Consider the following 12841-nt stretch of genomic DNA (forward strand, 5'->3'; position numbering starts at 1 on the left):
GTGGTAATAGTGGACAAGACAATGAAGCCGTTGGCATAGTGCGCAGCGACCTCTAAGAAGGCAAATAGAATGCTAGGTATAATCAAGAAAGGCCTGCCGCTGTATCGGGCGATGGTGCGCCCGCATCTGGAGTACTGCGTCCAGTATTGGTCGCCGTACCTTAAGAAGGATATGGCGATACTCGAGAGGGTTCAGAAAAGAGCGAAGCGATTGATAAAAGGTATGGAAAACCTTTCATATGCTGAAAGATTAGAGAAACTGGGGCTCTTTTCCCTGGAAAAGCGGAGACTTAGAGGGGACATGATAGAGACGTACAAGATCATGAAGGGCATAGAGAAAGTGGAGAAGGACAGAGTCTTCAAACTTTCAAAAACTACAAGAACAAGAGGGCATTTGGAAAAATTAAAAGGAGACAGATTCAGAACCAATGCTAGGAAGTTCTTCACCCAAAAGGTGGTGGACACCTGGAATGCGCTTCCAGAGGGTGTGATAGGACAGAGTATGGTTTTGGGGTTCAAGAAGGGATTAGATAATTTCCTGAAGGAAAAGGGGATAGAAGGGTATAGATAGAGGATTACTATACAGGTCCTGGACCTGATGGGCCGCCGCGTGATCGGACTGCTGGGCGTGATGGACCTCTGGTCTGACCCAGCAGAGGTAGTGCTTATGTTCTCTATAATAAACCTTCTGAGGAAAGTAAAGGGGCCAGAAAACATAAAGAGGGGGAATGCTGTCCTGGTCTGATTAAGAAATTAGCAAATTACACCAGGACATTAATAAATACAAATACAATACACAAGCAGAATATAAGAACCTTTATAATGGAATGACTTCATTCATACAGTTTTGACCAGCTTTCGAAGATCAACACCCTCCACCCAAAGTCAGTACAGTATGAGCAAAAGATGAAAATGCTGAATATACGTATAAGTGGGATATTAGCATCTGATCAACTTTGAACTAACATACAATATACCTTTATTATAGGAACTGTCACAAGCTCCATGTACAGATGATTTCTTTTTTTTATTTTTTTATAAATCTTTATTAATTTTTAAATATTAACAGTGCAATGCACAGGTATAAGAACATATAACAAGTCAAGAAAAACACATTCAACTTACAGATAATGTACAGATGATTTCTAATGCTGACAATGTTTCCCTCTGTGGAATTTATCTTCTCACCTGCAGCAGCAGACTCTATATATTAGGGGTGTGCTGGGAAGAAATTTGATTTTGTTAGTTTTTCTTTTTTTTCCTCTCTCTTGTTTCTCCTGTTAAGAAATAGCTTGAACACGCTTGAACAAAAGAAAACAATGCATATCCCTACTCTGCAATTCTGGTGTCCTGCTGTCTCTCACAGTCGAAGGGTAATGTGTCCTGACTGGGTCTGTAACGCAGAGGTAACAGTACAAGTTGAAGACTGAACCGCACATCAGCACCAGCGGTAGAGATTTTCCGAACCCACTCTGCTCCCAGGAGGAGCAGAGGTTCCTGAGGGGTGGGGCACAGAGTCCAGCCACAGCGGCATGGTGGTAAATTCACTCACCCAGCCAGACGGCACAGCAGCACCTCATAATTCAGCGAATTAAGTTAGCTGGGTGCTGGGGACTGCATTTGTCCACCATGCATAGGGTAATCCATCAAAGCCCCCGACAGCACTTACAGCTACAGAAACAGGAGCGCAACAGCACTTAGCATCCAGATAGCTAACGCATTACAGCTTCCAAAATATTATTAAGAAAAAAACATGCTCAACACTTGGGCTGGGAGCCTACCCTGCCGCTCCAAAGCAGACTCTAGAGCTGGGGATAAGGGACGGGGGAGATACAGTAACCATTAAAGATGGTGCTTTCTTTTTTAGAAATAAAAGGAGGGGGTTGCAAAAGAATGAACATCTCTTCTGGCAAAGCCTTTAATGCATTCTGCATTAGGGGGGTGGAAGTGGGGAAAAGACCTCAGGGACTGCAGAGTTTAGCCCTTCTCTGTGCTACAGGCGTCAAAAGCAAGGTACATTAAGAGAGGCTAAATAGGTGAGGTAAAATCCATTAGCAATGCTCTAACATCATTCCTGGACTATTACATTTACTCCTGTCTATTACTAAAGGTAAATGTCTTTCTGAATTAATCTATGAGATATCAGCACACAAAAACATATACAGTATATGTCTTATGCAAAAAAAATGGTAGTCCTTATGTCAGTATCTCATTCTGTCTCACATCAAAGTCTTCAGGGATAATGGCTTCATCTCTAGGAAAAGCCTGTGGCTAGAAAGTAGCCTTTTTTTTTTCAAGCTGTATCAGTTGTGACAGCTACAATCCTATTTTTCAAACTGTTAGGGCTCCTTTTACTAAGCTGCGATAGCGTTTTTAGCGCACGCTAAACCCGCACTACGCGGCTAGAACTAATGCCAGCTCAATGCTAGCATTAGCGTCTAGTGCACGCGGCAATTCTGCACACGTTAAGCGTGCGCTAAAACCGCTATCGCAGCTTAGTAAAAGGAGCCTTTAGTACAGACACTTTTCCAGATTCAATTTTTTATATTACGAGTGTTGCAAAATGCAGCCACTAAACTTACCTTTTGAGCTAAGAGACATGATAAAGCTTCTCCTTTGTTGTTTGAACGTCACTGGTTGCCAAATTCATGCCCAAATTATTTTTTAATTGTTGTTTTGCTCTTTAAAACCTTAGCAGGGGCAGCTTCAGAGTATTTATTTATTTTAAAAATGTATATGTTTATATTTATCATCATTTGTTATACCGCATCACCATATTACAGACCTCAGCGGTTTACATGCTAAACCAGTGTTCTTCAACCTTTTTACACCTATGGACTGGCGGAAATAAAAGAATTATTTTGTGAACCACCACCGGTCCAGACCGGCGGTTGAAGAACACTGGGCTAAGTCGTAGGTCAGACCTCGCCCATCTCCACCTCAGACCCCGCCCCCATAATAGCACTAATTGTAACACTATTTTTTCCAATCATTTTTCATATATACACACAATATAATCTTATTAACAATACATGATGGTTAACCACAAAATTAAACTACAGAAAGCACACTGTACATATGCTTCTCAACATTCATTCCTACCAGAAAGCAGATAACCCCTATGCAAATATGGGACCAAAAACTAAAAGTACTAATATATACAAACAAAACCCTAAGATTCAAGACTCTGCATGCAGTACAACCCCCAGAGAAATAGAAACAAATGCATTTCTTCCTGAACAGTGCAAAATACAGACAGCAGATGTAAATTCTCAAAACTGACACAATTCAATCACTAAATTTAAAAATAAAATCATTCCCCCTACCTTTGTTGTCTCCCTCCCTCCATATTGTGCCTTAATTTTGGGCCTGCTCCTGCCTGACCATTTTATACTGCCCCCCGCATTACCTTAGGTCCGGCTCCCTCTTCCTCACTGACACAGTGCACAAAGTGGCAGGCAGTGGTTCCTCACGCATCCCGCATCTCATCTGAAAGCCTTCCCTCTGATGTTGCGACGAGCTTAGGAGCCTCTGCCCGCGGCTTTGTGCACTGCAGCAGTGAGGAAGAGGGAGCCGGCTCAAAGATAATGCCACATCGATCACACTGTGGACCGGCAGTTGAAGAACACTGTTTCAGGCCCGATGCACATGCTGGCCCTGCGGACTGGCAGGAAATTTCTGCGAACCGGCACCGGTCCATGGACTGGCAGTTGAAGAACACTGTTCTAAATTACAGTAAAACCTTGGATTGCAAGTAACTTGGTTTGCAAGTGTTTTGCAAGACAAGCAAAACATTTTATTAAATTTTAACTTGATATACAAGCAATGTCTTGCAATACAAGTACATAATAATAATAATAACAATTTATATACCGAAGGACCGTGAAGTTCTATGAGGTTTACAATGATTAAAGATGTTACAGATTGAGTGGAATAAAGTACAGACTTACTGACTGAGTGGAATAAACAAAGTACAGACTTAGTGATTAACAGTTCTAGAGATCGTTTGTTGAGGACTAAGATTGTATAGGTTGGTTTCCTAAGTATTTCAGGAACAGATGTGTTTTTAGGCGTTTCCTGAATTCCCTATAAGTAGTAGACACGAGTAATTGTTCTAGATCTTTACCCCATAGTGCTGCTTGATGTGAGAAAAGATGTTGGTGATGACTTTTAAATTTACAACCTCTAATCGGTGGAGAAACAAAGTTCGGGTGTGAGCTTCGCTTATGTTTGTTGGTTGTGAAAGTGAAAAGGTTTGTTATATATTTAGGGGCTAAGCCATAAAGTACCTTGAAGCAAAAACAACCAAACTTGAATTTCACATATGCCTCCATCGGCAGCCAGTGCAGAAGTCGATAGGAAGATGTTACATGATCAAACTTCTTCAGTCCACAAAGAAGTCTAACCGCTGCATTTTGTACCAGTTGCAATCGCCGCATATTCTTCTGGGGGAGTGCCAAGTAGGCAATGTTACAATAATCGAGTTGACTCAGTATAAGGGATTGTACCAGAATTCGAAATAATGAGACATCGAAGTAAGCTCTGATGGGCTTCCAGAGGGTGAGAAAGATTTTTCTAATCAAGCAGTCTACCTGGTCTTTCATGGTCAGGCTCTGGTCCAGTTTTACTCCCAATACCTTCATGGTGGGTTGAATGGGATAACTAAGGTTATTGATGCACATTGATGCTTTATTGTCAAGTGGGTGTGGCAATGCTATGAAAAATTTCGTTTTCTCTGAATTTAGTTTTAGTCTGAATTCAGTCATCCATTGCTCCATTCAATTTATTACTTCTGTTACTTTGGGGGTGACTTCTGAGACAGAGTTAGTGAATGGGATAATTATCGTGAAGTCGTCAGTATAGCTAGTTTTATCCCCAGATGGAACAATTGCGTACCCAATGAGGACAAGTAAACATTAAAGAGCAAAGGGGATAGTGGTGATCCCTGTGGCACGCCAGATGGATTGCTCCATGTGTCAGAGAGATCGTGATTAAAACGGACTTGGTAGGTGCGTGATATGAGGAAACCTCAAAACCAGTTCAGTACCTCTCCTCTGATTCCAATTGCGTCTAGGCATTGTAATAGTTTTCCATGGTCCACCAAGTCAAAGGCAGAGCTCATGTCAAATTGCATGATTAGGGCGTTGAGGCCCTTACTAAACAGGTAACGCAAATTATCCAGGATAGCCGCAATTACTGTCTCAGTGCTAAACAGAGGCTTAAAACCAGATTGAGTTTCATGCAGAAGAGAGAACTGGTCAAGATATTCCATTAGTTGGGTGTGTACCAATCCTTCCATGATTTTTACCATAAATGGAATAGATGCTACTGGTCTATAGTTGGTTACTGATGTTGATGATTCTTTACAATTTTGGGGGGATTGGGGTTATTATAATATGACCATAATTAGTGAGGAATTTTCCATTTTTTAGGTTAGATAATTCAATAGGGATAGTTTAAAGTCTAATGGAGCTGCTTTCATAATTCCTGGGGGACATGAGTCCAGGACACAGTATGATTTAGAGTATTTATTATATAACTTGATGTAGTTATTCCATTCTAAATAGTGGAAGGAACTCCAGGTCATGTCCGCTGGTATTTCATTTCTTTGTATATCAATTGATTGATGTTCGTATGCAACAATTGTCGTGTAGTTATTTCTTAGGTTTTTGAATTTTGAGTCGAAATGTTGTGCTAGATCATTTGCTGAGGGTAGCTTGGTATTATGCATGGGTTGAGTGTAGCGTGTGGTATCAAATACAGTATACACATATCACAACTGAGCCCATGGTTCTTCTCTCTCTGACACTTCAAGAGTGTAGTGACTGTTCTAAACAAGCAAAGACTTGCAAAACGAGTACACACGCGTCACACCATCACAACTGAGCCGATGGTTCTTCTCTCTCCGACACTGCAGTGTAGTGACTGTTCTAAATGAGCGAGGTATTGCAATACAAGTACGTATAGTATTTTGTATTAAAGGTTTTGGGTTGTGGAATGAATCGCCTGAGTTTCCATTATTTCCTATGGGGAAATTTGCTTTGTTATACGAGTGCTTTGGATTACAAGCATGCTTCTGGAAAGAATTATGCTCGCAAACCAAGGTTTTACTGTATATCAAATACCGACCTCAGCGGTTTACATTCTGAATTATATTAAATAATAATAATGAGAACTTTATACATATAAGAGAAAACAGAGCAGACAATCTTGAGTTCAAATTGAAAGAAAGAGAGGAGAATAAGAACAGAAAGAGAATCAGAGCATAGGGAAAATATGCTGCAATTTTATGTGGATTACAATAAAACATCCAAAGAGATAAAAGACAAACAAGTAACGAATTACAATCTTACACTGAAAAACATTACAGTAAATAATAATAAAAACCCTCGTCGGATATAGAATTAAAGGGGCGAGCAACGTTAATAGTGTCTCTTGTTTTTCACCAGGATATAGACTTGATTTTAAGGCTGAAACAGGTCTCTTATCTTGGGGAAAAAATCTAAATGGACCCAAGTCAGAAGAAAAAATTTCTAACATATCGAGATAAAGGGCTCCTTTTACAAAGGTGTGCTAGGGCCTTAACGCACACAATAGCACTTTTTAGGAGGCGGTAGATTTTTGGCTACCATGCGCTATAGCGTGCGGTAATTTTGTATGTGCGCTAAAATTATGTATACTTTGAGCCCCAACATTTGACTAATTTTCTGGCAATGTCCCATCTGAACAAGGAGAAAATTTAAGCTTGAGCTCGGAAAGAAATAGTAACTCCTTCTCGATCTATAGGAATAGCATTAATTTTTTTTTGTTTTTTTCTTTCATGTTTTCTCACAATTAAATTCTTGGTTCCAAAGAGGCCTTGAGCTAATTTTACCTTAATACTTTTTCTTGTAAACTGCTTAACATTTGCTAAGTATGGATTTATATGATTGTAGAATGTTTTGGTTAAATTTGCTTCCTGTACAAGTTATACTTGATATAATATTGAAATCAATAAACATACTTAAATACTAAAATACACAAATACATAGTAACTGTGCCCCTGGAAACACCTACACAGAGATTATGTAAAAGTAGATACTATTTTGGGGGGGCATTTACTTTTAGCGTGCATATATTCCTACGCCATTTTATAATAGCTATTTTCCACATGCTTTATAAAATCATCCTCTCTAAAGACAAAAACAATAACCGACCCACAAAGGAGCTTTATACTCTAGCTTCCTCTTACCCCTCTCATGAAACTTCTCAAGAAAGCAAAACTGTGTCTACAATCCCAGGTCCACGGGATTCAAGGACACTCACAGTCCCTGGGCCTATATTAGCTTACTCTTGGTTCTCTTTCTTGACTTTATGCCCTTGGGCCTGTATTAGCTTACTCTAAAACCCTGCTAAAAAATACATTTGTATAGTAGTGTTTCTACAAAATCTGCCTGTCACACTAAAGGTAGGAGTAAAAGCAGATTGCCATTTTCAGTTACTTCAGAATCTACTTTGCCTTAAGACGGTAATTTTAAAAATAATTTTCATGTGTGAAATAGTAATAATAACTTTATTCTTGTATACTGCCACACCACACAGTTCTAGGCGGTTCACAAAAAAAAAAGACTGAACAATCAGTGAAAATACACGTTAAGGAAATACAAGCAATGGGGAACAAAAAGATACCATGTGACAAATTTTATCATATAGGTCTTCACCAGTTTTCTGAAAGAGTAATAAGACCGAGCATGTGGAATAATTGCACATAACTAGGCATTCATTTTGCCTGCTTGAAATGCAAGTGTTCTATCCAAAAATCTCTTATAATGACAAGAGTTTAATGCCGGATAAACGAATAGATGAAAGCTTCGAGTGGACTTAATGGACCTATGCAGCTCACAAACGAGCATGGTGCAAACTGGTATATAACATAAGAACATAAGAATTGCCGCTGCTGGGTCAGACCAGTGGTCCATCATGCCCAGCAGTCCACTCACGCGGCAGCCCCCAGGTCAAAGACTAGTGCTCTAAATGAGTCCAGCCTCACCTGCATATGTTCCAGTTTAGCAACTTTGTATTGAATCCCTGGAGGGTGTTTTCCCCTATAACAGACTCCGGAAGAGCGTTTCAGTTTTTTACCTCTCTGGGTTAAGAAGAACTTCCTTACGTTTGTACAGAATCTATCCCCTTTCAACTTTAGAGAGTGCCTTCTCGTTCTCCCTACCTTGGAGAGGGTGAACAATCTGTCTTTATCTGCTAAGTCTATTCCCTTCAGTATTTTGAATGTTTCAATCATGTCCCCTCTGTCTCCTCTTTTCAAGGGAGAAGAGGCCCAGTTTATTCAATCTCTCACTGTACAGCAACTCCTCCAGCCCCTTAACCATTTTAGTTGCTCTCTCTGGACCCTTTCAAGTAGTACCATGTCCTTCTTCATGTACGGCGACCAGTGCTATACGCAGTACTCCAGGTGAGAGCGCATCATGGCCCGGTACAGCTGCATGATAACTTTCTCCGATCTGTTCATGATCCCCTTCTTTATCATTCCTAACATTCTATTTGCCCTTTTCACCGCCGCTGCACATTGCGCAGACAGCTTCATCAACTTGTCGATCAGAACTCCCAAGTCTCTTTCCTGGGAGGTCTCTCCAAGTACTGCCCCGGACATCCTATATTCGTGCATGAGATTTTTATTACCGACATGCATCACTTTACACTTATCCACATTGAACCTCATCTGCCATGTTGATGCCCATTTCTCAAGCTTGATTATGTCACGTTGCAGATCTTCGCAATCCCCCTGCGTCTTCACTACTGTGAATAACTTCGTATCGTCCGCAAATTTAATCACTTCACTCGTCGTACTAATTTCCAAGCATGCTGAGGGGAAGAATTAGGGTGGAGTTGCAATTTTCATGCATATTTTATAAATTATTCACTTGTAAAGCATGCAATCATATTTACAGCTGCTCTTGTGCAGATGTGACAACTGTGCCTTCATTCTAAGTACAGTTTCTGCAGGATTTGTGATAGTACAAGGGTTCTTCAAAAAGTTTCTGCACTTTCATATTTTTGCAGGAAATGGTTGGGACGGGACACATGGTAAGAGGGTGTGTCGTAGCATATCATGCCACTAGTCAGTCAGACACAACAGGGTGATTATGTGGAAAAGCGATGTAATTTGCTTTTGGAGATATTTAATAATTAGTGTTTTAAAAAAAGTATGAAAATTTTTTGAAGATCCCTCATATTTTATAAAGACATATAGGTATCTATATGCCTTTGTAAAATACTTTGCTGCCATATTAATCCAGGCATCTAGTTATAAAATTAACCTCATAGAAAGTAGTTTTATAATTGGGTGCCTAGTTTAAGGAGGCAAAAGCATGCCTATTTCAAACTATTTTAGAAGGAAAAGTAGTGCTAGAGTAAGAGGCCGAAAATGCACCTTGATATAAGGTGCAATTATGTATATAAGCACTAGGGCTGGTGTCAATGCACACTTTTAGATGGCACCAGAATACATATAAATTACAGAATTTTAAAATTTATGGGCTCCTTTTACAAAGCCACTACTGCCTCCTCTTGAGCAAGCGGTAGTTTTTTGGCTAGCACGGGGGTTAGCGTGTGATTAAAAGCCGCTACCGCGGCTTTGTAAAAGGAGCCCTATGTGTACACATGTACACTCCACTAAATGCCATCCAAGTGCACACTCACAGTAAAAGTGCACACTTTTACACTGCTTGGTATTTTATAAGAGATCACTTGTGCACACAATTAAAATACCATAACATAACATAAAAATTTATTTCTATACCGAAATACCATTAAGTTCTATGCGGTTTACAAAACAGAATAAAAAATTGCACATATACAGTTGAATGTAATACATTAATTTCCTAAAAATCTTGTATACAGATATGTTTTCAATTGTCTCCTATAATACTGGTATGCGCAAGCAGTCGATATTAGAGAAGACAATGTTTTTTATACTGACAACTTTTGACTGAAGGAAAAAGGTAAACACAGCATGTGTGCATCGAGAGTGCTTTGAATTTACAAATGTAAACGAATCTACTAGATAATTACGTACAAGGCCGAACAATACTTTATAACAAATACCAGTATACCAAAAACTATAAAATTACCCCCTTAGGGCCTGATTTATTTATTGGGATTTATTAAGCACCATTATGAAGAGGTTCATTCAAGGTGGTTTACAGCACGTATAATTCAAATAAAACTTACAATTATCCGAACAGCATAACAGTAGTAAAAAGACCAACATAAATGCAACAAATGAGGTATAGTCAAAATAAGTAAATTGAAACATAATAGGGCTACCCTGAAACAGTTTCAAAAATATACTTACTAATAGCACCGGAATTCAAATGAGAAAGATATAATACATACTAAAAGGGAGACATAATACTTATAATTGGGTGAACAAAACAGAACATTCAAATAACATAGATATGACGCCAATGCTTTTCTATAATACAGTTTATCCTTTAGCCGAGGGGCCAAATGCAGATATTAGATGGGGACAAGATGGGGAACAGTGTGTGTTGGGATAATCAGATGGAAGGCTAATTATTACATAAGGAACTGATTTAGTTGGTATGTGTAGCAAGCTAGTTCCAGTGTAGAATGAGTGTTTAGTTAATCACCCTATGTATTAAAGGCTTGGGTGAAGAGCTAGTCTTTTTTTTTTTTACCTGCTTTGTGAAGTAGAGGAAGTCTGGAATTTGATGTAGCCCCTCTGGGAGTAAATTCCAGAGCTTGAGGGCGACTCCTGAGAAGGCTCACTGTCGAGTATTACATTGTACAATTTCTTTTGATGATTCTATATATATTGCCCAAAAGACTTGCCACAGACTAGAATGGTGCTTAGTACGATTCTACAAGGTGTGCACACGTTTTATAAAATCACACTTAGGGCTCCTTTTACTAAGCTGCGTTAGCGGTTTTAGCACGCGCTTAATGTGCGCTACACGCTAACACCTCCATACTGCTGGCGTTAGTATTTTTTGTGTAGCGTGGAGATAGCGTGCGCTAAAAATGCTAGCGCAGCTTAGTAAAAGGAGCCCTTAGTGCCTGTGTGCATCGCATAACTTAGGCCAGCTAAAAGCAGGCCTAAATGCCTACGCCAAAGCTGTGCATTAGTTGGGTGCATTCTAAACCAATGCGCATAACTTTTAAGAAAGCCCATGATCCACCCCTGGCCATGGTCCCTTTTCATATTTGCACACTGCAACTGGCGGACACTTTTTATAGAATCGCGCCCTCTGCGTATAACTTTTAATTAGGGCCAATTAGCATAAATTATGAGGTATTAATTGCCAATTATCAGCAATGATTAGGCCAATTGATCAATTAAGTTGTACGGGTCAATCTGACGTGTGCACCGATTTGCGTGCACAACAAAGCGCAAATACATAATTTGTAGATTAATATCTAACATTTTCCTTGTTTTTGCCCTCCCTTTCCTATGGCTTGTTGCTTTTCTGCCGTATTTTACCGATTTTTTGGCAGTATGGGTGCAGTGCTTCAAGCTCTGGACAGGTAGGGCTGGCATGTTTTACCTGCAGCAAGAGGGACAGAGAACCTGCAAACCACCTCTCCTCTAGCTATTAGAAAGCATAGTTTAACAATTATTTTGTTCAAATCTAAAGAAATTCAAGTGAATATTCTGAAAGAAAGAGTTCTTAGCTTCTATATTTTAGCCAAGAGTTCTGTAAAGTTATTCAGTGGTTCTGTAAAGTTATTCAGTGGTTGAGAAGGCATCTGTAGTGTATTGAAATTAATCTCTTTCCAGAATCTCAAGGGGCTTCTCCTGGAAAACCGGCAGCATGACTTCAGCTCTTCAAGAGTGGTAGAACTTGTAGTTCTTGCAGCTGGGTAAGCATGATGCTGTCCCAGCCTTTATTTGCCTGTGGGTTTCGAGGTGAGGGATGCATCACTCCCTTCACACTGACTTCCATACCAGCTGCTGCCAAAGCTCGCCTTGCCCGCTGCTCGGCAAATTTCCCAACCCCAATCACTGTTCGTGCACCCAGAACCTCTACAACTTGGCACAAGGCATCATCACAGAGCTTGAGTAGATGCTCTCGCTGTGCTGCAGGCAAGTCACCAGGAGTCAGGTTCCTCCCCGAGTGGGTCATGAAGACGAGTGGGCAGAGGTTGTGGACAAAGCAGCTACGGAAGAAAGTGTCTGGATCTCCACAGAGTGACTTGAAGAAGCCCCAGAATCGGGCCCCACTCACCTCGCTCTGGGGGCAGTCCAGCCCCAGAACTGGCCTCTTGGGGTGCTCAAGATCAGGCTTCAAAACCTGTCCCTGAACTTGTAACCATTCTTTGACATGTTTTACTTCACCAAAGGGCACCTACACGGAAGGCAAAGAGAAGAAACCCATTAAAGGAACTAAGTGATGCTGCACATTTCAATTCGGCGTACACAAGAAGAAAAAAGAGAAGAACCAATCTTCAAAGCCAGCAGCAGAACAAGAAGCCACAGTAAAGATGATAAATGAAATTCACAGGAGCTTTATACAATACAGTCCAATAAGACTCAAGAGCTTTATTTAATCCAATAAGACTCCAGGCCTATATTTCAGATGAATGGCCTTCATCAGGAGTCTGAAATATCTTAGAACAGCAGAGCGAATGGTTTGTATCCATGCTGCTGTGAGCATTGCCGGTTAATTATGTTGACAAGAATGATCGAGTTTGAGTGTTCCATCTTTTTGTAGAAACCAATTCTGATTGACTTTTTGTTCTAGGATATTTTAGACTCCTGGTGAAGGCCATTCAGCCGAAACATAGGCCTATGTCAAGTCTTATTGGATTAAATAAAGCTTTTG

At 40.1% G+C, this 12841-nt stretch overlaps 1 protein-coding gene across 1 annotated transcript in view; it reads right to left on the bottom strand.

Annotated features, from left to right (window-relative positions):
• Positions 1–10115: 10115 nt before the first annotated feature.
• The window catches only part of SMUG1 (single-strand-selective monofunctional uracil-DNA glycosylase 1), a 58121-nt gene continuing 55395 nt past the window's right edge, over positions 10116–12841 (bottom strand). Inside the window, exon 3 of the mRNA XM_033935359.1 lies at positions 10116–12364. Within this exon, the coding sequence (XP_033791250.1) occupies positions 11837–12364 (528 nt within the window). The 3' untranslated portion in view covers positions 10116–11836. The remainder of the gene's footprint in view (positions 12365–12841) is intronic.

This window comes from Geotrypetes seraphini, chromosome 3 (genome assembly GCF_902459505.1).
Source record: "Geotrypetes seraphini chromosome 3, aGeoSer1.1, whole genome shotgun sequence".
In the NCBI taxonomy this organism is placed as follows: Eukaryota; Metazoa; Chordata; class Amphibia; order Gymnophiona; family Dermophiidae; genus Geotrypetes; species Geotrypetes seraphini.